This window comes from Palaemon carinicauda, chromosome 1 (genome assembly GCF_036898095.1).
Source record: "Palaemon carinicauda isolate YSFRI2023 chromosome 1, ASM3689809v2, whole genome shotgun sequence".
In the NCBI taxonomy this organism is placed as follows: domain Eukaryota; kingdom Metazoa; phylum Arthropoda; class Malacostraca; order Decapoda; family Palaemonidae; genus Palaemon; species Palaemon carinicauda.
The window spans coordinates 209951094-209977013 of NC_090725.1; the positions used below are offsets into that span (position 1 = coordinate 209951094).

The 25920-nt window shown below is 44.3% G+C and overlaps 1 protein-coding gene across 3 annotated transcripts in view; it reads left to right on the forward strand.

Annotated features, from left to right (window-relative positions):
- The window catches only part of LOC137653734 (N-methyl-L-tryptophan oxidase-like), a 334229-nt gene that overhangs the window by 57677 nt on the left and 250632 nt on the right, over positions 1 to 25920 (forward strand). For all 3 annotated transcript variants that reach the window (XM_068387367.1, XM_068387351.1, XM_068387361.1), the window contains exon 2: positions 3711 to 3857. In XM_068387367.1, coding sequence (XP_068243468.1) covers positions 3717 to 3857 — 141 coding nt within the window. In that variant the 5' untranslated portion in view covers positions 3711 to 3716. The remainder of the gene's footprint in view (positions 1 to 3710; positions 3858 to 25920) is intronic.

Sequence of the window (25920 nt, forward strand, 5' to 3'; positions counted from 1 at the left end):
GGTACACCAAGGCCTCCAGGCTCTTCGTCTGACTGCCTTCAGACTATCGAAAGACTCTCAAGAGCTAGAGGCTTTTCGAAGGAGGCAGCCAGAGCGATTGCTAGAGCAAGGAGAACATCCACCCTTAGAGTCTACCAATCGAAGTGGGAAATCTTCCGAAACTGGTGCAAGTCAGTATCCGTTTCCTCGACCAGTACCTCTGTAACTCAAATAGCTGACTTCCTCTTATATCTGAGGAAAGAACGATCTCTTTCAGCTCCCACTATCAAGGGTTACAGAAGCATGTTGGCATCAGTCTTCCGTCACAGAGGCTTAGATCTTTCCAACAATAAAGATCTACAGGACCTCCTTAAGTCTTTTGAGACCACGAAGGAGCGTCGTTTGGTTACACCTGGTTGGAATTTAGACGTGGTACTAAGATTCCTTATGTCAGACAGGTTCGAACCGCTACAATCAGCCTCCCTGAAAGATCTCACCTTAAAGACTCTTTTCCTGGTATGCTTAGCCACAGCTAAAAGAGTCAGTGAGATTCATGCCTTCAGCAAGAACATCGGATTCTCATCCGAAACGGCTACATGTCCTACAACTTGGTTTTCTAGCCAAAAACGAGCTGCCTTCTCGGCCTTGGCCAATATCGTTCGATATTCCAAACTTATCGTATGGTTGGAAATGAACTAGAAAGAGTCTTATGCCCTGTAAGAGCTCTTAAGTTCTATTTAAAACGAACTAAACCTTTACGAGGCCCGTCTGAAGCTTTATGGTGTTCAGTTAAGAAACCATCTTTGCCTATGTCAAAGAATGCTTTATCCTATTTTATCAGACTGTTAATACGAGAAGCTCATTCCCATCTGAATGAGGAAGACCAAGCTTTGCTGAAGGTAAGGACACACAAAGTTAGAGCTGTCGCAACTTCCGTGGCCTTTAAACAAAATAGATCTCTGCAAAGTATAATCGACGCAACCTATTGGAAAAGCAAGTCAGTGTTCGCGTCTTTTTTATCTTAAGAATGTCCAGTCTCTTTACGAGAACTGCTACACTCTGGGACCATTCGTAGCAACGAGTGCAGTAGTGGGTGAGGGCTCAACCACTACAATTCCCTAATTCCATAACCTTTTTAATCTTTCTCTTGAAATGTTTTATTATTGTTTTTGGGTTGTCCGGAAGGCTAAGAAGCCTTTCGCATCCTACTTGATTTGGCGGGTGGTCAAAGTCATTTCTTGAGAAGCGCCTAGATTAGAGGTTTTGATGAGGTCCTGTTGTATGGGTTGCAACCCTTGATACTTCAGCTCCTAGGGGTCGCTCAGCATCCTAAGAGGATCGCGAGGCTCCGTAAGGAAGACGTACTTAAAAAGGCAGAGTAATTGTTAAGTCGACTTCCTTACCAGGTACTTATTTATTTTATGTTTGTTATTTTGAATAACTGCTAAAATGAAATAAAAAATCCTTAGCTCATAATAATGTAAACAATTATTGCTGGTCTCTACCCACCCCCCTGGGTGTGATTCAGCTTATATAATCACCGGCTAAGTTTAATATTGAAAAATGTTATTTTTATAATAAAATAAATTTTTGAATATACTTACCCGGTGATTATATATTAAAGGACCCTCCCTTCCTCCCCAATAGAGACCCAGTGGACCGAGAAGAAAATTGAGTTCTGTGTTTACATTGAGTACTGAGTACCTGCACGACAGATGGCGCTGTTGAAGTACACCCCCTACCTGCATAGCGATCGCTGGCGGATTTTTTACGTAGAGTTTTCTGTCGAGCAACAGAGTTGCAGCTTATATAATCACCGGGTAAGTATATTCAAAAATTTATTTTATTATAAAAATAACATTTTTGAATATACTTACCCGGTGATTATAAATTAAAGGACCCTCCCTTCCTCCCCAATAGAGACGCAGTGGAACGAGGAGAAAATTGAGTCTTTGTTTACATTGAGTACTGGGTATCTGGACGACAGATGGCGCTGTTGGGCACACCCGCAACCTGTGTAGCGATCGCTGGCGAGTTTTTACCTTAGAGTTGTCTGTCGGGCAACAGAGTTGCAGCTATTATAATCACCGGGTAAGTATATTCAAAAATTTATTTTATTATCAAAATAACATTTTTGTATAAAAGGATAAGCAAAGAAAGTTTTCTTTCTTTTAATAATGAAAGGTCATAAAAATTTTGCTTGTACATATAACTGTAATATAAAATGGTTGGATTTATTATGACAATTAGGGTTGCTACCAAAAAAGCTTTAGAAATAATCACATAATCGGTAAAGGGCTAGGAGGTAAAGGCGCCCATAAGCACTTCCTTGATGCTGACTTAACTATATAGCTATTCCTGCCAGAGAAGCCTTCTTGAGCTGGGGGAGCTTAGAGTTTCTTTTGTTGGTGCAGCAGATGGAGCAGGCTCCAACAATGAAGACTGTCACTTGGATAGAGCTAAGTCTTGTAGGAGTCTCTATAGAAGATATACCTTTATTTCTAAAGGTGGCCATAATGTCTTTAGGGTGCAGTTGCTCGTAGTGTCATCTGAAAAAGTTATATCAATGGTTTGTTGAGAGCAGAAGAGATATCTGTTCCTGAAAGGGAAGCAGGTATCACCTTCTCACTCTGAGCATGCCTGAAGGATAGATTGTCATTGTTTTCCTTCTTTGTATTCCCCCATGAGGAGGGGGACAAAGAAGGATCAGATGCATAAGTTCCAAGAGGGGAAGAAAAATAACTAATGAATTTCTTTGCTTTAGCAGTAGAAATGGAAGAATATTGCTTGGTTTTCTTTTTCCTCCTTTGGCCAAACTCCTGCCACTGAGAAGATGACCACTCTCTACACTCCTCATTAGGGGAGTACTGCATACAGCCATGCCCCCTTGCAAGCAGGACTTAAAGGATGGGGATCCACATTTAGCTTGCTCATGAAAGTCAAGAATAGGGATTCACATTCAGCTTGCTCATGAAAGTCAAGAATAGGGATTCACATTTAGCTTGCTCATGAAAGTCAAGAATAGGGATTCACATTCAGCTTGCTCATGAAAGTCAAGAATAGGGATTCACATTCAGCTTGCTCATGAAAGTCAAGAATAGGGATTCACATTCAGCTTGCTCATGAAAGTCAAGAATAGGGATCCACATTCGGCTTACTCATGAAAGTCCCGCAACATTTTCCTGGAATTCCAATACAAGACAGCAGGCTCACATGTAGTTTCTCCGTAACAGGCACACTCAATCAAACTGTATTGAAATAAAAAGGATTGATAAGCCAAGTATGTTAACCGAGAGTAAGTCTGTACTTCTCAGCAGCTGAAGTCAAAGTATCTTCTCATTTAGCTGGCAGCGCTGGGACTTCCAACACCTCATTATAAATTTGAATATGTAAGTTTCCATATGAACTGAATCATACTCCTAATAAAGGTCAAAGGTTTGTATTTGTATAGAAACAAACACAAATTACTTTCAAAATTTGTCTTGCAGTATGGAAAAGAAAGCTCAGAATTATATTCAGAGAACAGTACTGTACTAGTCTTAATTTGTTAAGTGAGTCCTGGATAAACACTACAGCAGTTTTTTTTCATTTGCTACAGGATTAAGATACTTTAGTTGCTGAATAATTTAATATCACCAGTCTGAATTTTTTTTTATATTGAGGTACAGTATGTTTAAAGGTCATGAAGTTTTCATAAGATACTTTGAATGTAATATGTTCTCTTTTGATAGCTTTGAATGAAAAGCATGGCTGCCTTGGAAGGGATGGTTTACGATTTGGTTGTTATTGGTTCTGGCATGATTGGGTCAGCTGCAGCTTACCATGCAGCTCAGATACCAGGAAAATCTGTGTGCCTCATTGGTCCTCCTGAGCCTAAGGTGAGAATTTAATTATAATATTGTACTATGCTTTTCCTTGCCAAATAAAGTTTCTTTCAAAGTTAGTCATAAATTTAAAAGTACCATTACTAAAACCTCATTTGTTGCTACACAAATGAAAGCTATTGTCCTTTACTAGAAGTAAGATTTCGGCGAAGCTAGAATGGCTGTTATAACTTTTTAACAAGGTGTAGCAGTGATAGTTTCGAATGGAAGGTAGGCCCCTCCCACCCTACAGTCAATGGAGGACTCATTTTGATTTTGGCTGTAAGGTGTCTTTTGTTGCCTCATTATCTGACTTTTAATGTTTTGCTTTTGTTCCTACATGAATACAAACTCTCAACCTCTAATAGGAAGATGTTTTCATTAAAGCTGAATATGTCTGTTAATACTTAACTGAGGTAGCAGTAAGTATTGCTGGGTGGCCGGGAAGCCCATCCCATTTAACAGGTCACTGAGCCCTCACATTAATTTCAGCCCCCAGATATTAAATATGTACTTCATGTGCCCTCCAACTGTCTATTTTAATCTTTTCTTTTTAATAATTGTGTGAACAGATTGTTGTCAGTGAGGGATATTTTAATGGAATGATGGATTTCTATTCTTTCCTAATAAGTGTAGCAGATTTTTGTTGGCAAGGGATATATTTAGGAAAGGATGGATTTCTATTGTTTCCTAGATAACTGTATCTCTGTGACAGTTTCTGTGTAGACTTGTTACTATCCACTTTCTTGTTCCAATCAGACAGCATTCCTGTTTTTTTTTTTATTCCCTCCCTTGTATGGCCTGGCGTTGACAACAAAAAAGGGATTTTGACGAAGGAAAAATCTATTTCTGGGTGAGGAACCTGTGTCGCCCAGTGAAATGCTCCTTAAAGCACCAATTCAAAGGTATAAATACTGCTAAATTTACCAGAGAAAAAAGTTGCATGGAATGCTAGAAATATATCCAGCTCGCTCACCCCTAAAGGGTGTCGGTATTAAAACTGGGGCGAGTGATACCACTACCAGAGATCCCTTTCCAATTAGACTTGTCCCTCCTCAAAATCCCCCGTTACTACGAGGTGTCGTTCACTACAGCTACTGCCCCCCCCCTCCCCCACCACCACCACCACCACCACTACCTATCCTTCTCCCACCATTCCTATTAGCACCCCAAGCTTGGACCAGCCTAGGGTGAGGAAAAAGGAGGGAGGGTTCACTGGGCGACACAGGTTCCTCGCCCAGAAATAGATTTTTCCTTCGTCAAAATCCCTTTTCTGGGCCCAACCTGTGTCGCTCTGTGAAATAGTAACAGAGAATTTGTCCCATAAGCTTGGAAATACACAAAAAGTTAATGAACTGAATTAAAAATAGAATAATTCAAATAAGCGTGTTTTACTAAAATCTTTAATATACCAATCTCCTAATTACACCCCAAATCAAGGTCAGTGTTAAGGTAGGGGGGGAAAGGGAAGGCAGGTGCTGCCCAGCTCCTTATTAGAGGACAAGGCATTAAGAGGGAAAATATATATGAAGATAGGACCCTGTTATAATGGTTGTGTTAAATCTGGAGGAACCACTATATCTTTTTAATCTTGGGCATGTGGTACAGATTCCGGCTTGGTTCTTTTAATAAAATACAGAATCTATTGCCTGATTCCTTTCAGGGAAATGGTTCCTCCATCCTTTCTAATAAACAAATGTCCTGAAGGTCTATTTAAATAGTTTTCCAGAGTGATAACTAGGCACAGAAATAGATCCTGTGGAAGTGGGACAATCTTCCACGGGGACCATCTATTCTGTGGACCCTCATTCTTTTCTAAGAATTTTCCATCTAGAGAGAATAAAATTCCACCAGAAGAAAGAAATGAATATGATTTGGTTCTCTAGATAATGCTGAGAGTTTGGATAATCTGGCTCCTGAGGCTAAACTTATCAAAAATAATGTCTTCCTAAGAAGTGCTATAAAGTGCATGAGTCAATATCAGAGTCAGAATCTAGATCAAGGACATCATCTAAAACCCATGAAACTGTATGAGGGCGAGTTACTGGTTTTAAGTCTAGTACAGGCTCACGGAACAGACAAAAAATACGAATCTGTAAGATTAAAATTGAACCCGATCTGAAATATTTTCTTTAAAGCAGATTTAACCATAGTAATAGTATTATTGGCTAGACCTTTTTCCAAGATGGTTCTGAAAAAGGTAACTGTCAGATTCGTAGTCAGCGTCCGAACCTCTGAGTCTTCCAGAAATTGGCTAACTTCCTTACATCAGAATCATTTTCCCAAAGGGTAGAATCTCATACCCCTGACACTAGGGACAATGTGTTAAAAGGGTCAATCTCAGCATCTCTTTGTGCTGCAAATCTCAGATAGTCCATAAAGTGAAGGCACTCTGAATCCGTGAGGAAGCAGACACACTGTGAGATAGTACCATCCGTGCTAACTTGGGTCGGGAATCCGCCGAGATCGTAGTCCTAGTTCCACCAAGATAGGGAACCAGTCGCATTGGCCAATTGAGGGCTACGAGGGCAATCCGACCTTTGAAAGTCTTGAGGATGTCCAGGACTTTCAATAACATGGTTAAAGGTGGAATCGTGTAAATCCTCCGTCAGTTGTTCCAATCTATTGACATGCCGTTTGTGACATAGGCCAGAGTCTAGGTTGGGGGACCACATGACATTGTGGCTTGTGATTGGATTCCATGGCAAATAGGTCTCCTTTGGGACCCGGAACCTGTTGGCAGGTCCAGTTGAATGACTTTTTGGCCAAGGACCATTCCGACTCCCGCGAAGGTGTTCTTGGTAGAACATCCTCAATCACATTTCTTACTCCCGCCAGGTGAACAGCTGACAGGTGGCAAAGGTTCCCTGTTGCCATTGAAAAGATAGCTACCAACACTTGATTTACGTGACTTGATTTGGAACCTCCCCTGTTAATGCAGTGGACTATCACTTGGCTATCTAGAATTAGACTGATATGTTGTTTATGTGATGGGGAAAGACCCATTAGAGTCAAGAACATTTCCTTGACTTCTAAGATATTGATGTTGTCAGAGTGCCACTGTCCACAACTCCTGGACATAATCGTATTGGGAATAGCTTCCTTAAACGCTTAGGGCGTCATCTAAATGGACCACCAATCTTGTCGCTGGGAATCGTAAAGGTACTGAGTTTGCTAGGTTTTTGACCTTCGTCCATTGTTGAAGTTTTTTCCCCTAGTGTAGGTGGAACCCGAGAAATTTTGACTCGAGGTTTCTCGTTCTCTTGGACCGCCAAACTCGATTGATATCTTCTAGATTGACTCTCAGTAATGTGTCTGTTATTGAGGGAAACTGGAGTAAACCTAGGACTCTTTCTTGGTTTCTCCGGGTCGTTAGTTTGTCCTTGAGAGATCCTGTTGTGTTTCTTACTATCTCCATCCTCTTCTGTGGTGGAATTGACAGCTTGTGTGTGGTCAGGATCCATTAAAGACTTAACCACTGGAAGCACGTTGCTGGAGAAACACGGGACCTTTTGAAATTTATTTGGAAATCTAAGTATTCCAGAAATTTTATTAGTTTGCCCGACGCCTTGTGGCATTCCTTGACGCTGTTGGGCCAGATAAACCAACCGTCTAGGTAGGCCACTAACTGTATTCCTTAAGTCCTCACCTCTTGGACTACTGCTTCCTCCAACTTAGTGAATAACCTGATCGCTATGCTGAGTCCGAATAGCATCACCTTGAAGGTGTAAGCCCATTTGCCTAGCTTGAATCCTAGGAAAGGACGAAAAAGCCTTGCTATCAGAACATGAAAATAAACGCCTGTAAGATCTATAGAGGTGGTGACGGCCCCACGGGGACAAAAGGTCCTCACCTGTGAAACGGTCATCATATGGAACTAGTCGCATTGAATATATGTATTCAAATAGGACAGATGTAGGTTACTCTTCGTTTGTCCGAGTTTTTCTTAGGCACTCTGAACAAACGGGTTTGAAATTTATTGCTTTCTTCAGAAGATCTCCTGTGTAAAGTGAACTGGTTGGTGGAGGGGGCTGACTTCAACCATATCCACCTCAGAACTTTCATTACCACATTGTATGCCAATTGCTGAACGCCCAACGACTCCGAAAGAGGTACAGCCTTCCTCCTACCTGGGGAATCCTCTATGCAGGAAGGCTCCCTTAGCTCTACTACCTCCCGCATGCGTATTATATCCGTGAAACACTCCCTTTGTTTTGGAGGAAGGATGATACGCCGGAGACGCACTAAATGGAGTAGTGGCGGTTGACTTACCCACACATATTGATTTTGTGGCTGGGTTCTTGAGGTGGAAGGCTGGCTCACCTGGGATACTGGCATTGCCTGTAGCACAGCCTGAGCTTGTGGCCCTTGGAAGGACTGAAACTTCCTTGGTTATCTCCTGCCTCGTGATTGCGGTCCGGTGGGCTCGAATTTTCTTTTTGCCCCACCGGACTCTGAGGCTTTGGTTGACTCCAGTTGCTTCTCCGAGGGCGCTATTTACCTCGTCCTCCGGGAAGAAGTCCGCTCCCCAGATTGAGGCCTTAAGTAACCTGTTAGGCTCATGCCTAAAGGAGTCCTCAAGTAAGACGAGCTTCCGGCAAGGGCGACCGACCACTTCAAAGTCATATGTATCACACTGTAGTGCGTGAGGTAAAGACTTTGTCAGGATCTTAAAAAAGTGGCTCCTCTCGTAGACTAACAGTCAACTCCGTCACCGTGGCTGAGTTGATAGATCTACCCAGCCTGGTTCTTGCACCGTATTCTATCTTAACCAGAGTCTGGAAGTCCGAGAAGGCGTTCACTCAACTGTGTGGTGGCACAGTCCTAGTACAGTACCATGACCCTGCCGTGAAAGTAGCTGGAGCAACGATCCAGCATTCTTGGCCTCCTGGGAACAACAGGGAAGTTAGTTCCGACTTCCGTAGTTGCGGCGTGGGCTTGCCTTCCATATCCACCTGTAAGGTAAGGCCTACTACTTTGGTGGTACATGGTGTCGGGGTTTGCTCGTCCACCTCGAACATAGTGTATGTATTCTTATGAGGGGTTACCTCGGTATTGACACAGTCCCACTCATTTAGAGTCCGGACCTAGTCGGACCGAGCTTGCTCGGCGCTCATATCACGGAAAGATGAATTGTAAACCTGGTGGATACCATTCAAAACCTTCTACCGGACGGGGACCACCTCCTGCTAACGTCAACATGCCCTCTAAGAACGGGGCATGAAGAGCCAATCGCCACGGGCCGTTCTAAATGATCGCCGGGAGTTTTGACACGTCTGAAACCACAAACTACCGTTGTTGTGGTAGTCCAGGCCGCAAGGATTATCTATCCTATTTTCCTGATTTTGCAGTCCCTGGCCCAAACCGTCCATAGACAGCAGACGATCGGCAATTGGACCAAATTGGGACTGGATTACACTACGCAACCTCTCCATGAGCTTGCTCGAGAAGGGCACCGGACTGAAACCAAGTTCCGGCGTCTGCCCCTTTGAGCTTCTTGCTCTTGACCCCTGATGTGGAGGATTAGACCCTGCCGAGTCCGTCATTAGCATAGAAACCGATGATGGGCTGGTTGGGAGTGGTTTGGGTAGCCTAAAAGTCTTGCTCTCTTCGGGTAGAGCCGACCTCATACGTTGTACCTTAGAAGCCACTGAGTATGGCACCCGGCATGAGATTGGCAGACCTCAAGCGCACACGACTGTTGCAGCACAGTAGTGCATGTTGTCTCCTGACAGCGTACCACCTGTAAGTCAATTTGATACATGTGTATCATACTTGATTTCGCCGGAAAAACCGGTGACAAATATAGTTAAGCTAAATCCACTATGGATAGCTCAGCGGAGTCGTAGTCTTTCTTACCGTTTTACAATAGAACCCTAACATTCTGTTTTCCTTCTTCCACCATCTCCTGTCATCCAAAGTATTGCCACACAAGGTTTGAAACCGGTAGAAATGGCAGCTGGATTAAACTTGGACTAATCAGCCCTCTCCAGAGAGAAAAATTCCACTATGAAACTTCTCTCAACCTTCCATATCCCTACCGGAGTAGGATGTACTTATAGATGAATAAAGGTTGGGACAAGGAGATACAAGGAAACCAAAATTAGAGACACCAATACTGTTGCCGGAATACTTCATTGGAAGTATGAATTCCCACTGATGTAAAACCGGCCCGTAACAATATAAATTCAAGAACTACAAATCTCCGTCTGTAACTCTCTTCGGAAAAATCATACCGCAAAAATCCTGTAATACAGTGAACCCTCGTTTATCGCGGTAGATAGGTTCCAGACCCGACCGCGATAGGTGAAAATCCGCGAAGTAGTGACACCATATTTACCTATTTATTTAACATGTATATTCAGACTTTTAAAACCTTCCCTTGTACGTAGTACTGTTAACAAACTACCATTTAATATACAGAACACTTAATGCATGTACTACAGTACCCTAAACTAAAACAGGCACAAATATTAAAGGCGATTTTATATCATGCGTTTCCTAAACACGCCAAAAAGCACGATAAAAAATGGCAACCAATGTTTTGTTTACGTTTCTCTGATCATATTGAAGAAACAAACGCATTTAGGGTACACATCATCGTATAGGTTAGTTTTTGCATCGATTATATTGATTATACAGTACAGTGAACCCTCGTTTATCGCGGTAGATAGGTTCCAGACGCGGCCGCGAAAGGTGAAAATCCGCGAAGTAGTGACACCATATTTACCTATTTATTCAACATGTATATTCAGACTTTTAAAACCTTCCCTTGTATGTAGTACTGTTAACAAACTACCCTTTAATGTACAGAACACTTAATGCATGTACTACAGTACCCTAAACTAAAACAGGCACAAATATTAAAGGTGATTTTATATCATGAGTTTCCTAAACATGCTAAAAAGCACAATAAAAAATGGCAACCAATGTTTTGTTTACATTTATCTCTGATCATAATGAAGAAACAAACTGGAGGTAGAGCTTTGCTTATTACCCAGACATATTTCCCATACTTTTCCCTTAGAACTACATCACATCTTCCTACTTTAGATATATATAAATATATATATATATTTATATATATATATATATATATATATATATTTATGTGTGTGTGTGTGTGTATATATATATATATATATATATATATATATATATATATATATATATATATATATATATATATATATATATATGTATACACATATACATACCTACATATATACATACATACATATATACATAAATACATATATACATAAATACATATATACATAAATACATGCATACATATATATATATATATATATTACTGTATATATATGGGTTATGGAAAAAATCCGCGAAGTGGTGAATCCGCGATGGTCGAACCGCGAAGTGGCGAGGGTTCACTGTATCTTGATTTTGTTATTACCAATGTTTTACTTAATTTTTCTTAGGACTTCTAAATAAAATGTTTTTCTTTATGACGCCGCCTGAAACGACGGCGTCATAAAGTACGCTCAGTAAACAACCACGCTCAGTAAACAAAGGAGGCATTTAACGCACATGATTAAAGTGATAAATAATGATATTTACAGTAAAAGCTTTTAGAAAATATGTTATTACAAATATTATTTACCGTATCTATATAAAATCATACAGTACATACTGTACGTAGCAAAGCAGGAAAACAATTTACGAGAGAGAGAGAGAGAGAGAGAGAGAGAGAGAGAGAGAGAGAGAGAGAGAGAGAGAGAGATTGTTTTACGTACGTAAATGTAAATTTTTATGAATAGAACTTACCTGGCAGTTATATATATATATAGCTGAGTCTCCGACTGCGGCAGAATTTAATCGAAAATCGCGGCAACCGCCTTGTGGTGGTTGTGTGGTTAGATGGTTAACAACCCTTACAGGGTGGTACTTGGAATCATTCCCGTTTTCTGTTCCTCAGATTATCTCTGCCGGCCGGATCGACAACATCGTTGGTCCGCCTTTCAGAGTTTTTCGGATCGCTTTCCCTTCATCGCCTTTTTGGACTTCGTTTTTGGTGAAGTACACTGTGTTGGGATTTGGCAATCGTGTTGTTTTTGTTTTTTTTTGTCTTTTTTCCTTTATTATCATGAGTGAGAAAATTCATTATCGTGTTTGTGCGAATGATATTTGCAAGGTGAGGTTGCCGAAAGTTTCGGTTGACCCTCACACTATCTGTATGGGTTGCAGGGGGTTTGAATGTGCTTTAGATGATAAGTGCAAGGAATGCGAGGTTTTGAGTGATGATGATTGGTTAGTTATGAAGCGCTATGTGCGCAAACTTGAGATTGATAGAGTTAGAAGAGCTAAATCAAAGTCAAAGTCTGCTAGTGAGCCTAGCTTAGATTTATCTATTGACCCTTTGCTTGTAACCCCTTTGGAAGGTATTCCTTCCCCAAATGTAGTGACTCCTGCCCCTTCTACAGGACCTGTGCCTATGGATGACCCTGGGTATGCTAAATTAGCTGCTGAATTGGAGGCCATTAAAGCACAGTTGGAGGCCTTTAAAGGTAAGGGTGTAGGTGAAATTAGTGCTTGTGAAAGTGCAGTGGAGGTGGCGACTGATCGAATCTGTCATACCCCTAGGTCTAGACCTCTACCAAGCTCCCAGGACCAAGGGAGAAGGTACGTCGAAAGCCGAAAGGGGGTGAGAGGTGCTTATCCTCGGTCAGTCGTCGCCTCAGACAGTCCTGTTGCGATCTCCCAGGCTGCTCTTGACCGCTGTAGGAAAGGCGTGTCGGATACGTTTGTGTCTTCGCCTGATCGTTCTCCCAGACGTAATTGGCGTTACGAATCAAGACCAATGAAGACAGGGTGGAACCGGGACGTGCAGTCTCGCTCTCCCTCTCCCGGTTCGAGTAGCAGAGACCCTGATCCTTCGGAAGACGATTTCGATGTTCCTGTTAAAAGGGCGAAACAGAGAGTCCTTAGCCCAGTTAATCCTGCTAGACTCCCTGCTTCTTCTGCCAGCGCTCCCAGTCAAGCCATACGACAACTGCCGTCTTCGGCACCGCGAGAGCCAGCGGAGGTTGCTAAAGCTTTCATGGTTGTTATGCAGGAACAACTTTCATCGTTAGTTAAAGCTTTCAGCCACCCTTCTCAGTCCGTCAGACGTAAGGACGTCTCTTTGCCTGTTAAGAGATCTTCTTCCAAGAGAGATTTTAGTATCTCTCCCAAGAAACCTCTGCGCACTTCGTCGGCCGTACGACAACGTACACCCTCTTCATCGGCACGCTGCCAGGAATTTCCTTCCCCCCTCTCCCGGCGCCAGGACGATACTGCCTCTCGTTCTCGGCGCCGTGACGATTCCGTTTCCCTTTCGAAACGCCTGGACGTTACTGCCTCGTTTCTTAGGAAACAGGATGAATGCAGTCTGCATTTTCAAGGCGACGGCAGCCTGCATCTTCAGGACGCTTCCGTTTCTCGTCATCGTGACGATACTGCCTCTCGTCATCGTGACAATACCGCTTCTCGTCATCGTGACGATACCGCTTCTCGCCGACTGGATGTTAGCGGCGCTCGGCGCCAGGATTCAAACAGCTCTCGCTGCCAGACTGCTGGCAGCCCAACTCTTCGGGATGTTATCCTTGAGCAGGACCTCGAAGATATTTCGGAAGAGGAAGAAAAGCCTGCCGACTCTTCTAGCGATTACAAGGTTCTTTCTCGCTCTCTTTTGGAACTTTATGGGGAGGAATTTCAACCTTCGGCCCCTCGTTCTCCTCAGTCTCAATTTACCAGGAAGAAAGCTACTAAGTCTTCGGCCTTCATCAAAATGAAACTTTCAATTTCGGCCAGGAAAGCTCTCGCTAAAGTGGATGATTGGATGAAGGAACGGATACAAGCTGTCAAGACCACCTTTTCTTTTCCACCGTCTCGGCTCGCTTCCAAGGCCGGTATGTGGTATGAGACGGGAACCTTTGGGGTTAGGAATGCCTTCCTCCTCCCAAGGTGACTTTTCGGTTCTTGTGGACTCGGAAAGAAGGCATGCTTTAAACTCTGCCAAGGTGATGGGGTCCATGTCGGAGTTTGATCACCTCGTCAAGGGAATTTTCAGGGTTTTCGAGGTTTTCAGCTTCCTGGACTGGTCTCTCGGGACTCTGGCCAGGAAGTCTGAACTCCTGGAGGACACGAAGCACCTGACGAGTATCATGTCCTGCATGGACAAAGCTCTAAGGGATGGAGCTAATGAATTGGCTTCCCTTTTCTCAGCAGGGGTCTTAAAGAAGAGGGCCCTTTTGTGCTCCTTCACCTCTAGATCTGTGACTGTTGCCCAGAAGTCGGAGCTACTTTACGCCCCTTTTTCACGTCATCTTTTTCCTGAAGCTCTGGTCAGAGATATCTCCCTTTCTCTGGCTCAGAAGGCTACTCAGGACCTTTTGTCTCGGTCGGCTAGAAAGACCTTACCTGTTGCTCCTGCTCCTCTGAAGAAGGAGAAGAAGAAGTTTCAACAGTCCTTTCGGGGCAGGATCTCCTCGAGAGCGGATTTTAGGGGGAGAAGACAAGAGTCAGGGCCAAGGACCAGCAGGGGTGCGTTTAGGCCCCGGTCCAAAAAATGAGATGGAAGTCCTCCAGACACCAGTAGGGGCAAGACTGTCTCGTTTTTGGCAGTCTTGGAAAAGGAGAGGGGCGGACACCTGGTCCCTCTCAGTCGTCAAGGAAGGTTACAAGATCCCCTTTTTAAAGAAACCACCTCTCTCAAACTCTCCCCTAGCCTTAGTGGCTCAGTACACCGACGCGGGGAAACGAGAGGCTCTTCTGGACCTAGTCGACCAGATGTTGGTCAAGGGAGCAATAGAGCCAGTTCAAGACCTCGCCTCCCCAGGCTTTTACAATCGCCTGTTTCTGGTTCCCAAGAACTCGGGTGGATGGAGACCAGTCCTAGATGTCAGCTCTCTGAACGCCTTCGTGGAGAAAACAAAGTTCTCCATGGAGACGACTCAGTCAGTGCTGGCTGTAGTTCGTCCAGGAGACTGGATGGTTTCTCTCGACCTGCAGGACGCTTATTTTCACGTCCCCATTCATTCGTCTTCGAGGAGATATCTGAGGTTTGTGTTCCAGGGCAAGTGCTTCCAGTTCAGGGCACTTTGCTTCGGTCTCAGCACAGCTCCCCAAGTTTTCACCAGACTAATGGCGAATGTGGCAGGCTGGTTACACCAGGAGGGGATAAGGGTCTCCTTCTATCTAGACAACTGGCTGATCCGGTCACAGTCGAAAGAGAAATGTCTGAAGGACCTAATGAAAACTTATACGATCACTCAGGACCTGGGACTCATCGTCAACTGGGGGAAGTCTCAGACCGAGCCGAATCAGACTATTCTCTATTTGGGGATAGTTCTGAATTCAGTTCTTTTTCAGGCTTCTCCCTCCCAGGAGAGGCAGACCAGGTGCCTGGACAAAGTCAAAGACTTTTTGAGGAAGCAGGAATGCTCAGCGAAGGAGTGGATGAGTCTGCTGGGAACTCTATCCTCCCTTGAGCAGTTTGTCCCTTTGGGGAGACTGCACCTAAGGCCTCTGCAACACTTCCTCGCAAAGGTTTGGAACAGAAAGATCCAGGAGGACGCTTTTTCTTTTCCCATTCCGACAGAGATCAAGGATCTTTTAATGTGGTGGCTGGACCCAGCTCTGTTGGGAAAAGGGATCTCCTTGTTCAAGAAGAACCCCGACCTAGTGTTATTCTCAGACGCGTCCGAGTCAGGCTGGGGAGCAACACTAGGGAACAAAGAGGTCTCAGGTATTTGGGAAGGGAGTCAGGTCAGTTGGCATATCAACAGGAAGGAATTGATGGCCATTTTGTTAGGGCTCAAGGCCTTCAAAACCTCGGTGTCGAGAAAGACTGTGGAGATCAATTCCGACAACACCATAGCTCTCGCGTACATAAGGAAGCAAGGGGGAACTCACTCCCTCTCTCTGTTCTCAACTGCGAGAGAGCTTCTCCTCTGGGCGAACGAGAACGAGACCCAGCTGTTGACAAGGTTTGTTCAAGGGCAGAGAAACATCAGGGCAGACATGCTCAGCAGGAGGGGACAGGTCCTTCCTACAGAGTGGACTCTCAACCCGCATGTCTGTCGGAGCCTCTGGAAGTTGTGGGGCAGACCAGTAATAGACCTTTTCGCCTCCGGTCTAAACAAGAGGATCCCCAACTACTGCTCCCTAGTCACGGACGAGGAAGCTGTTGCAGTGGACACCTTCTTGATGGATTGGACGGGGCTGGACATGTATGCTTTTCCCCCGTTCAAGATCATCAATCTGGTTGTCAGGAAGTTCGCTCTCCTCGATTCGGGACGAATGATCCTAGTGGCTCCATTCTGGCCTGCGAGGGAATGGTTCACCGAAGTGGTAGGGTTGCTGATGGACTTTCCAAGAAGACTCCCGGCAAGTCCAGATCTTCTCAGACAACCCCACTTCGAGAGATTTCATCAAAACCCCCTCGCTCTCAATCTGACTGCCTTCAGACTGTCGAGAAGCTCGTTAGATCTCGAGGCTTTTCGGCACAAGCGGCGAAAGCTATTGCCAGGGCAAGGAGGATCTCTTCACAAAGAGTCTACCAGTCAAAGTGGGAGACCTTTAGAGCTTGGTGCAGGAGGCGCAAGGTTTCCTCGTCCTCTACCTCTCTAAGCCAGATTGCAGACTTTCTTTTGTACCTCAGGCAGGATGCTAAGCTGGCTGTATCTACCATTAAAGGTTACAGGAGCATGCTCTCAACCGTCTTTAGGCATAGAGGCTTAGAGTTATCTCAGAATAAGGACTTGCAGGACCTCATTAGGTCTTTTGAGACAACGAAGCAGGTGCACTTAAGACCCCCTTCTTGGAACCTGGATGTGGTGCTTATGTTTTTGTGCTCCAGGAAGTTTGAGCCTATCTCGCAAGCTTCTCTGCGAGATGTGACTAAGAAAACCCTCTTCCTTTTGTCTCTAGCGACTGCCAGGAGGATCAGCGAGGTCCAGGCAATCGAGAAGCGTGTAGGCTTCACCCTAAATGGAGCGGTTTGTTCCTTGAGGTTCGACTTTCTCGCCAAGAATGAGAACCCTTCGAAACCCTGGCCTAGGACTTTTGAAGTCCCTAACCTCACGAATCTAGTAGGTCAGGAACAGGAAAGCCTCCTCTGCCCGGTTAGGGCTCTCAAGGCTTATTTGGCCCACACTAAGAGCGTGAGGGGTGCTTCCAACTCCTTATGGTGTTCAGTGAAGGATCCTCAAAAACCCCTGTCAAAGAACGCTTTGTCCTTTTTCCTGAGGGAAACTATTAGGGAAGCCCACCTCTTTTGTGAGGAAGAAAACTTTGCCCTGTTAAAAGTACGGGCTCACGAAGTAAGGGCCATTGCTGCTTCGCTGGCATACCGGAAAAATATGTCAGTTAAGCAGATCATGGACGCAACGTTCTGGAGGAGCAACTCTGTCTTCGCTTCTCATTACCTCAGAGAGGTAAGAGTGGACTATGACAAGTGTTATACCTTGGGCCCATACGTAGCTGTGGCTTCTGTATTAGGCAAAGGAGTTACTACCCCCACTCAACCTTAGTTTATGTACTTGTATATGGGTTTGTGTTTTTTATGGTTGTCTGAGGTCCTCGTCCTGTGGTACGGTTCCCTCAGTCCAGATAGATAGTTTATATCTATTTCTGCAAGGTTAGATAGTTAGCTTTAGTAAGGTTGCAGGTTTATTATATCGGAAGGTAGTTTTCTGAAGTCTAGTCAAGTTGTTGGTCCTACCCCTTTGACAGACTCGATTGAGTTGTTTGCAGCGTAGCAGGTCTACTCCTGGCTGAACACTCCTAAGGGAAAGCGACTCTAGAGGCAGTTACCTTTGAAGTCAGCTACCTTAGCAGGTAAGGAATCAAGGTGTTTGTTCTCCTACAACTCTTTTGTTGTTTCCCCAACTATGTTTTTCTGTCTGTTTCCCTCCTCCAAATGTGTGAATCAGCTATATATATATATATATATATATATATATATATAACTGCCAGGTAAGTTCTATTCATAAAAATTGAGTTTTTATGATAAAACAAAGTTTTATGAATACTTACCTGGCAGTAATATATATATTTTAAAGCCCACCCACCTCCCCTCAGGAGACAGGTCGGGCAAAGATAATCTGAGGAACAGAAAACGGGAATGATTCCAAGTACCACCCTGTAAGGGTTGTTAACCATCTAACCACACAACCACCACAAGGCGGTTGCCGCGATTTTCGATTAAATTCTGCCGCAGTCGGAGACTCAGCTATACATATATAACTGCCAGGTAAGTATTCATAAAACTTTGTTTTATCATAAAAACTCCATTTTAAAATATTTAACTTAGCCGGTGAATATATAGCTGCAACTCTGTTGCTCGACAGACAAAAAACTGTACAAAAAAACTCGCCAGCGATCGCTATACAGGTTGCGGGTGTGCCCATCAGCGCCAGCTGTCGGCCAGATACCAAGCTCCATGTAAACAAAGACTCAATTTTCTCTCTGTCAACGTGTCGACAAGACGTACTTTACTCGCTGTTGAAACCTGGAGTTTTTCCCATCATCTTTGGTGAAGTACTATATTCTGGTTTGAGCTTTCGCAGTGCAGGTGTTTTTTCTTCATCTTAAATCTTGAACTCGTTTTGGATAGATTTAATTTTTGGTGACAAAGAGAGCATGGACTTTCTTTGACTCTTAAATGGCCGACCCTTCCCTTAGACGGAAGTGTGTTTAGGCTTTTAGTAATTATCTTATCACTTTATTAATTAATTATAGATTTTCCTCTATATATTTTATATCTCTCCGCCTTTATTAGGCCTCTTCGATTAACTTTCCATTTATAATAAACATAAAAAATAAATTTTAATGTTTTGTTTATATGCGACCTTTCCTGAGAGTAGGCGGTCCTATCTTGGAAACCGAAGTTAAACAACGTTGAGCCCTTTGCAATCGTAAATAGCTTTTAAAGAGCTAATGATTTAAAACCTTTTAAATGAATATTTTTAATAAATATTTTATGAAAGAATTTCTTTGAATAGTCTTCGTACTATTTTCAAAGATGAACTAACGTTTAGTTTATTTATACTACGCAGTTTGCGCTCTATCGTTACGATAGAGAGAGAGAGTATCACGGTTTCACTTTGCAGAAAGAGTAAATCGATTCTGACGTTTTGTTCATTCTTCTTTCAAAGCTTAAATGTTTTAAATTCTATTTTAAAGGAACTTTTTAATTGAAAAACCTTTCAGTTTTTTTTCCTTTGGTCAAATAACATGTTTTTTTGACGAAATGTAATTGGGCTCTTCTCTTAGGTGCGAAATCGAGAGAGAAAGAGAGAGAGAGATAGAGACGGAGGGAGAGAGAGGAGAGAAAACGTTCCGTTCAAGCGGGTAACGTTGTTCTCGAGTTGCTCTCGTCCCTAGTCTCGGTACGGGGAGAAAGGATAAAACGTTTTCAGTTTTTTATTCTCGTCCCCAGGCTATGTGCGGTTAGAGATTGAAAACGTAGTTTTGAATGAACTAGTGTTTAGTCTCTTCCCCAGCCACTGAATTTTTTATCTTAAAATATGTTTTCTGTTTTTTGCTGGTATTAATGAGCTTGCATTATACGACTGATTTCGCAATTACTACCTTTTGATGAGGGTAGAATTGCGTGCTTCAGGTAGAAATCAGTAAAAGTTTCGATTTCAGTGAAATAAGTGCAAAACAGAAAATCGAAGTGATAAAGTGATATTGCGCTAAGTGTTACAGTGTTGCGTCCGAGGGTTCGTCTGTTCGTGCCTGTCGTTCACCTAGTCCGGGACCTCTTGCAAGCTCCCAAGCCCAGGGGAGAAGTAATGTCGAACGACTTATGGGTTCGAGAGGCCTTGATCAACGAACAGACGTTTCCCTCTATGGTATCGGGTGTATCTTACCAAGATCTCCCCTACCATAAGGCGAGAGAGACGTTTTTTCTCCTCGTCATCCGAAGGCTTTTCGCATAAGAAACCTGTAATAAGGTTTCGAAGCCCTTAAGCGAAAGTCAGTCCTTTCAGGACAGGTCCAGCGTCCTGCTTGCAGCCATTAGGACAGCTCTGACCCTATGCAGTCTCGGAAAACTGCTCGCCGCCTAACAAAAGCGTAACACCGACTCCGAGAGTCTTTTTTGTTGGCAAAGTGTTGCGGTCACAGACGTTACCCTCGTCTCTTACCACAACCATTTCCGTTGATCCTTAATGGGTTGTACGGCAAGACATGCAGAATATGCTTGCCTCCCTTATGGAAGACTATTCTGCCGATTAGTCCGTTGAGTCTAGCCGTTTATCTCATCGATATCCTGGCTTTCAGCCAACCTAACGTTCCTTTGTGCTTCCTGTTGACGTTGGCGTAGCTAAGTCACGTCAGTCAGGTTGTTTAGAACCACACTCGATGCGGTCTCGTGTGGATTTTCAGCCACATTTGGACGTTAGGCCACTTGCTGATGCTCCTGTTGACGTTCAGGACGTTCGCTAACAATCGGAGTTGACTTGTTTTGACGCTGTGCGTCAACCTCCGCATTCTAGAGTTGTTTTGACTGCTCAGTCTAGGCAGTCAAAGCAGTCTCGAGTGGACGCTGTGCGTCCTCACGCACCTGTTGTTGTTGACAGTTCAGTTGTTGACAGTTCACAGACTGTCAAGCAGTTACATGACGTTGCGTCCTGGTCCGCTACTAATGCACCAGTGAGTGTGGACTCTGCTTGTAAAGCATTGCCACCACGGTAGGTCTCTCCCTTGCTTGAGACTCAGCTTTTATCGGACAAGGTTCCTGTAGATGAGGAAGTTGCTGTTCCCCCTCCTACTGATATTCCCTTGAGGACTCTGTCAGACGGAGAGGAGCCTAAAGCTGCTTAGCCCTCTATGGACTTTAATTAAATCATGATGATTTTTTTAAGGATCTTTGTCCGGATCTTTTTGTAACTGCTGCTCCTCGTTCGCCTAGACGTCAGAGCTTACACTAGGCCTAACTACTTCGAAGCCGTTGTTTATAAGCTAGTGCTCTCTCGCTCTCCTAGAGAGCTTTACGTTTGCTAGGCGACTGGTTTATCACCAGGAGGAGTTTGGGGGATACAGCCTTTGCTTTCCCTTCTTTTAAACTGGCTTATAGAGCGAGAGTCTGATGTGACACGAGAGAAGTTCTCGGCTTGGGAGTTCATGCCTCTGCCCAGATAGACTTCTCAAATCTCGTAGACTCTCCCTGGCGCCTGGCCAGGAGACGCTCCAAGTTTTTTACAGGTCAACTTCACAGCTGTTTTCGAGCCTTTGAAGTTTTGCTGTACAATTATGTCATGCATAAACAAGGCTTTCAGGGATGGAAAGCGGTACCGCCTCAGTCGCTAACCCTGTCTGTTGCCGCACCTGCTCCCGTAGACCCTAAATGGGCTTTGCTGCAAGACATGCAGTCCAAGCTTGCGTCCTTGATAGAGGACTTTAATGCGGAGAAGGTTGCTGCCGAACCTTCTGGCCAACAACCTTCCAACCGGTCGGTTGTGCGTCCTGTTGACGCTGAGGTAACCTTCTCGCGTCTACCAGTTGAGGTGGTTCCTCCACCGATGCGACCCAGTGTGGGTTTCCAGCCGCACGTTGACGTTAAGCGACGCTCGGAGGTGGTTGTTGACGTTCAGGACGTTCAACAACCAGCAGAGGTGACTTGTTGTGACGCGGTGCGTCAACCTCAGCAACCTGGTATGGTGTTGACTGCACAACCCAGACGGTCTAGACAGTCTCGGGTGGACGCTGTGCTTCCTCGCGCACCCATGGCTGTTGACAGTTCACAGACTGTGCAGGAGTTCCATGACGTTGCGTCCGGCTCCGTCACGCATGCACCAGTGCGACCGGACTCAGCGAGCCAGATGTTGCCCACTCCGTTGCCGTTTCCTCATCAGTTTTCGGATGAGGAACTATCTGATGAGGACGTTGCTGAACAACAAGACGATCAGCCCCCAGAATAGATCAAGCCCTGCTATCCATCCAGAAGATGCTGAAGAAGGAACGCTGCTCAGTCAGGCTGTGGATGAGTCTGGTGGGGACGCTGTCATCCCTGGAACAGTTTGTATCACTAGGAAGACTACACCTCCGTCCTCTTCAATACCATCTGGCTTTTCACTGGAAAAAGGACAAGACGCTAGAAGCGGTCTCGATCCCGATTTCCGGAAAGATAAAGTCTTGTCTGACTTGGTGGAAGGACAATATCAACCTAAGAGAGGGTCTTCCCCTGGCTGTTCAGACTCCCCACCACGTTCTCTTCTCGGACGCATCGGACTTGGGCTAGGGCGCGACACTGGACGGTCGGGAATGCTCAGGTCTGTGGAACTCGAGTCAGAGGAGCATGCATATCAACTGCAAGGAGCTGTTGGCAGTTCATCTGGCCTTGAAAAGCTTCGAGTATCTCCTTCGAGGCAAAGTGGTGGAAGTAAACTCGGACAACACCACGGCCTTGGCGTACATCTCCAAACAAGGAGGTACCCACTCACTGACGTTGTACGAGATCGCAAGGGACCTGCTCATCTGGTCAAAAGGTCAAGACATCTCCCTAGTAACGAGGTTCATCCAAGGCAACTTGAATGTCATAGCAGATTGTCTCAGTCGGAAAGGGCAAGTAATTCCAACAGAATGGACCCTCCACAAGGATGTGTGCAAGAGACTTTGGGCCACTTGGGGCCAACCAACCTTAGATCTCTTTGCAACCTCACTGACCAAGAGGCTTCCAATCTATTGCTCCCCAGTCCCGGACCCAGCAGCAATACATATAGATGCCTTCCTCCTAGATTGGTCACATCTGGATCTCTACGCATTCCCACCGTTCAAGATTGTCAACAAGGTACTGCAGAAGTTCGCCTCTCACGAAGGGACAAGGTTGACGTTAGTTGCTCCCCTCTGGCCCGCGAGAGAATGGTTCACCGAGGTACTTCGATGGCTAGTAGACGTTCCCAGAAGTCTTCCTCTAAGGGTGGACCTTCTACGTCAGCCTCACGTAAAGAAGGTACACCAAAGCCTCCTCGCTCTTCGTCTGACTGCCTTCAGACTATTGAAAGACTCTCGAGAGCTAGAGGCTTTTCGAAGGAGGCAGCCAGTGCGATTGCTAGAGCAAGGAGAGCGTCCACCATTAGAGTCTACCAGTCGAAGTGGGAAGTCTTCCGAGACTGGTGCAAGTCAGTTTCTGTATCCTCGACCAGTACCTCTGTAGCTCAAATAGCTGATTTTCTCTTATACCTGAGAAAAGGACGATCCCTTTCAGCTCCCACTATCAAGGGCTACAGAAGCATGTTGGCATCAGTCTTCCGGCATAGAGGCTTAGATCTTTCCAACAGTAAAGATCTTCAAGACCTCCTTAAGTCTTTTGAGACCACCAAGGAGCGTCGTTTGGCTACCCCTGGATGGAATTTAGACGTGGTGCTAAGATTCCTCATGTCAGACAGGTTTGAGCCGTTACAATCAGCCTTCCTGAAAGATCTCACTCTAAAGACTGTTTTCCTGGTATGCTTAGCCTCGGCTAAAAGAGTCAGTGAGATTCATGCCTTCAGCAAGAACATCGGATTTTCGTCAGAAAAAGCCACCTGTTCGCTGCAACTTGGTTTTCTAGCCAAAAATGAGCTGCCTTCTCGGCCTTGGCCTAAATCTTTCGATATTCCCAGCTTATCGGAGATCGTAGGCAATGAACTAGAAAGAGTCTTATGCCCTGTTAGAGCTCTTAAGTTCTATTTAAAGCGTACCAAACCTTTACGAGGCCAATCTGAAGCTTTATGGTGTTCAGTTAAGAAACCATCTTTGCCTATGTCAAATAATGCTTTATCATACTTTATCAGATTGTTAATACGAGAAGCTCATTCACATCTGAGTGAGGAAGACCAAGCTTTGCTTAAGGTGAAGACGCACGAAGTTAGAGCTGTAGCAACTTCCGTGGCCTTTAAGCAAAATAGATCTCTGCGAAGTATAATGGACGCAACCTATTGGAGAAGCAAGTCAGTGTTCGCGTCTTTTTATCTAAAGGATGTCCAGTCTCTTTACGAGAACTGCTACACACTGGGACCATTCGTAGCAGCGAGTGCAGTAGTGGGTGAGGGCTCAACCACTACAATTCCCTAATTCCATATCCTTTTAATCTGTCTCTTGAAATGTTTTTAATGTTGTTTTTATGGGTTGTCCGGAAGGCTAAGAAGCCTTTCGCATCCTGGTTGATTTGGCGGGTGGTCAAAGTCATTTCTTGAGAGCGCCCAGATTAGGGGTTTGATGAGGTCCTGTTGTATGGGTTGCAGCCCTTGATACTTCAGCTCCTAGGGGTCTATCAGCATCCTAAGAGGATCGCGAGGCTCCGTAAGGAAGACCTACTTATAAGGCAGAGTAATCGTACAAGTCGACTTCCTTACCAGGTACCTATTTATTTTGTTTTTGTTATTTTGATAACTTCTAAAATGAAATAAAAACTCTTAGCTCATAAAATGTAAACATATTTTTCTGGGCTCGAACCTGTGCCGCCCAGTGAATAAGCTCCATTTAGCACTTATTCCTAGGTAATTTACTGCTAAATATACCAGAGAAAAAATGTAAAGGAGTGCTAGGTTAACTAGCTCGCTCACCTATTGGTGTCGGTATAAAATTGGGCGTATATTCCAGAGGTCCCGCACTATTTAGATTAATCCACGATAGAGGAGAGCCGTTCAACCTCACTCGGTACTACTACAATGCATCCGCTCAGAACCCAACTCCTTTTAGCACAACGATCAAAGTAACCCGCATTTTTCTGGTGCTCTCGATTTTGGATATTTTCTAGTGAATTATGGCTTCTTCGTCGGTTTCCCAGGAGACACCGTCTAAGTTAAGTACCAAGCTGGATTTTACTGTGTTTTGAGCAACCTAGATCGTTTAATATTTATATTATAGGAGTTATTCTCTTCGTTCATACCGATCTTGCTTGATTTCACTACAGTTGGTACTCCTGTTTTTGAGAGCTTTTAATTTTCACTTGCGGTGTTACTATGTGTATTATTTTTATTATCAGATATTATTTGTTATTGTGAATATTCATTATTTAGCGTTTAGAATCCTCGTGGTTCAATTTTTGGGCCGATATCATTTACGTATCGCTATGGCTGCCGACCGTGCTAAGGCGGCAATGTTATTTTAGCCATCAGGTGTGTCTTTTGTGATTTAATTATTTATGTTGCATGCCTTGCCCAAAAATTTTCTATGTGTTTATTCATATATTTAACGCTATTATTATTATTATAATGAATATTTGTGCCATTACTCCGTTTGATCTGTCTGGTTGGGGATCGTCAGTTGGTAGCCCTGCTGCCTCGTATCACGTGATCTTCCCCCACGCTCCCCCTCTAGCTAGGTGGGAGGCTAGGCTTCTCCCCCCTCCACTAGGGACCGTTGCCTTCCCTCCTTTTAGAGGGGGTAGTTAAGTGTTTATGGACTTTGTCCTCCGGGTGGCCCGGCGGTTTAGTCTCTGTCTAGTCTGGTTGGCCACCGGTCTACAGAGTTGGATCCCGGTGTACCCTATTTTATATTCACTTTTCATTCTGGCTTATGTTATACGAAACCCTCCGGGTTCGATTGGCAGTTCTTAGTTACAGTTCCGCCCCCCTATTATTTTATAACATTTCCTATGATGATTATATATGACAGATCACTACCCCGGAGTCCCTAAAGGAATTGGTATTGAATATACCTTTATTTCCCGGCCCGGGGTCTACCCCACCCCGGGAAATCAGACACTATGTGTCTTAATTCCTCGTTATTGCATCCTTTTTTATGCTCCCGGCTTGACCGGAATGGATGGCTATACTTTAGTTTCAAGTTAGACTTATGTTTAGGCCCGGGACCTCCGGTCCCGCCCCTATGTAAGACTGTTACAGTTAAGCTCTAACCTTGCGTTAGACCTATGTTAGGCCCGGGTCCTCCGGACCCGCCCCTATTTAAAAAAAAAAAAAAAAAAAAAAAAAAAAAAAAAAAAAAAAAAAATTAAAATTTAAAAAAAAAAAAAAAAAAAAAAAGTACAGTTAAGCTCTAATCTTGTGTTAGACCTATGTTAGGCCCGGGTCCTCCGGACCCGCCCCTACTTAAAGACTAGTACAGTTAAGCTCTAATCTTG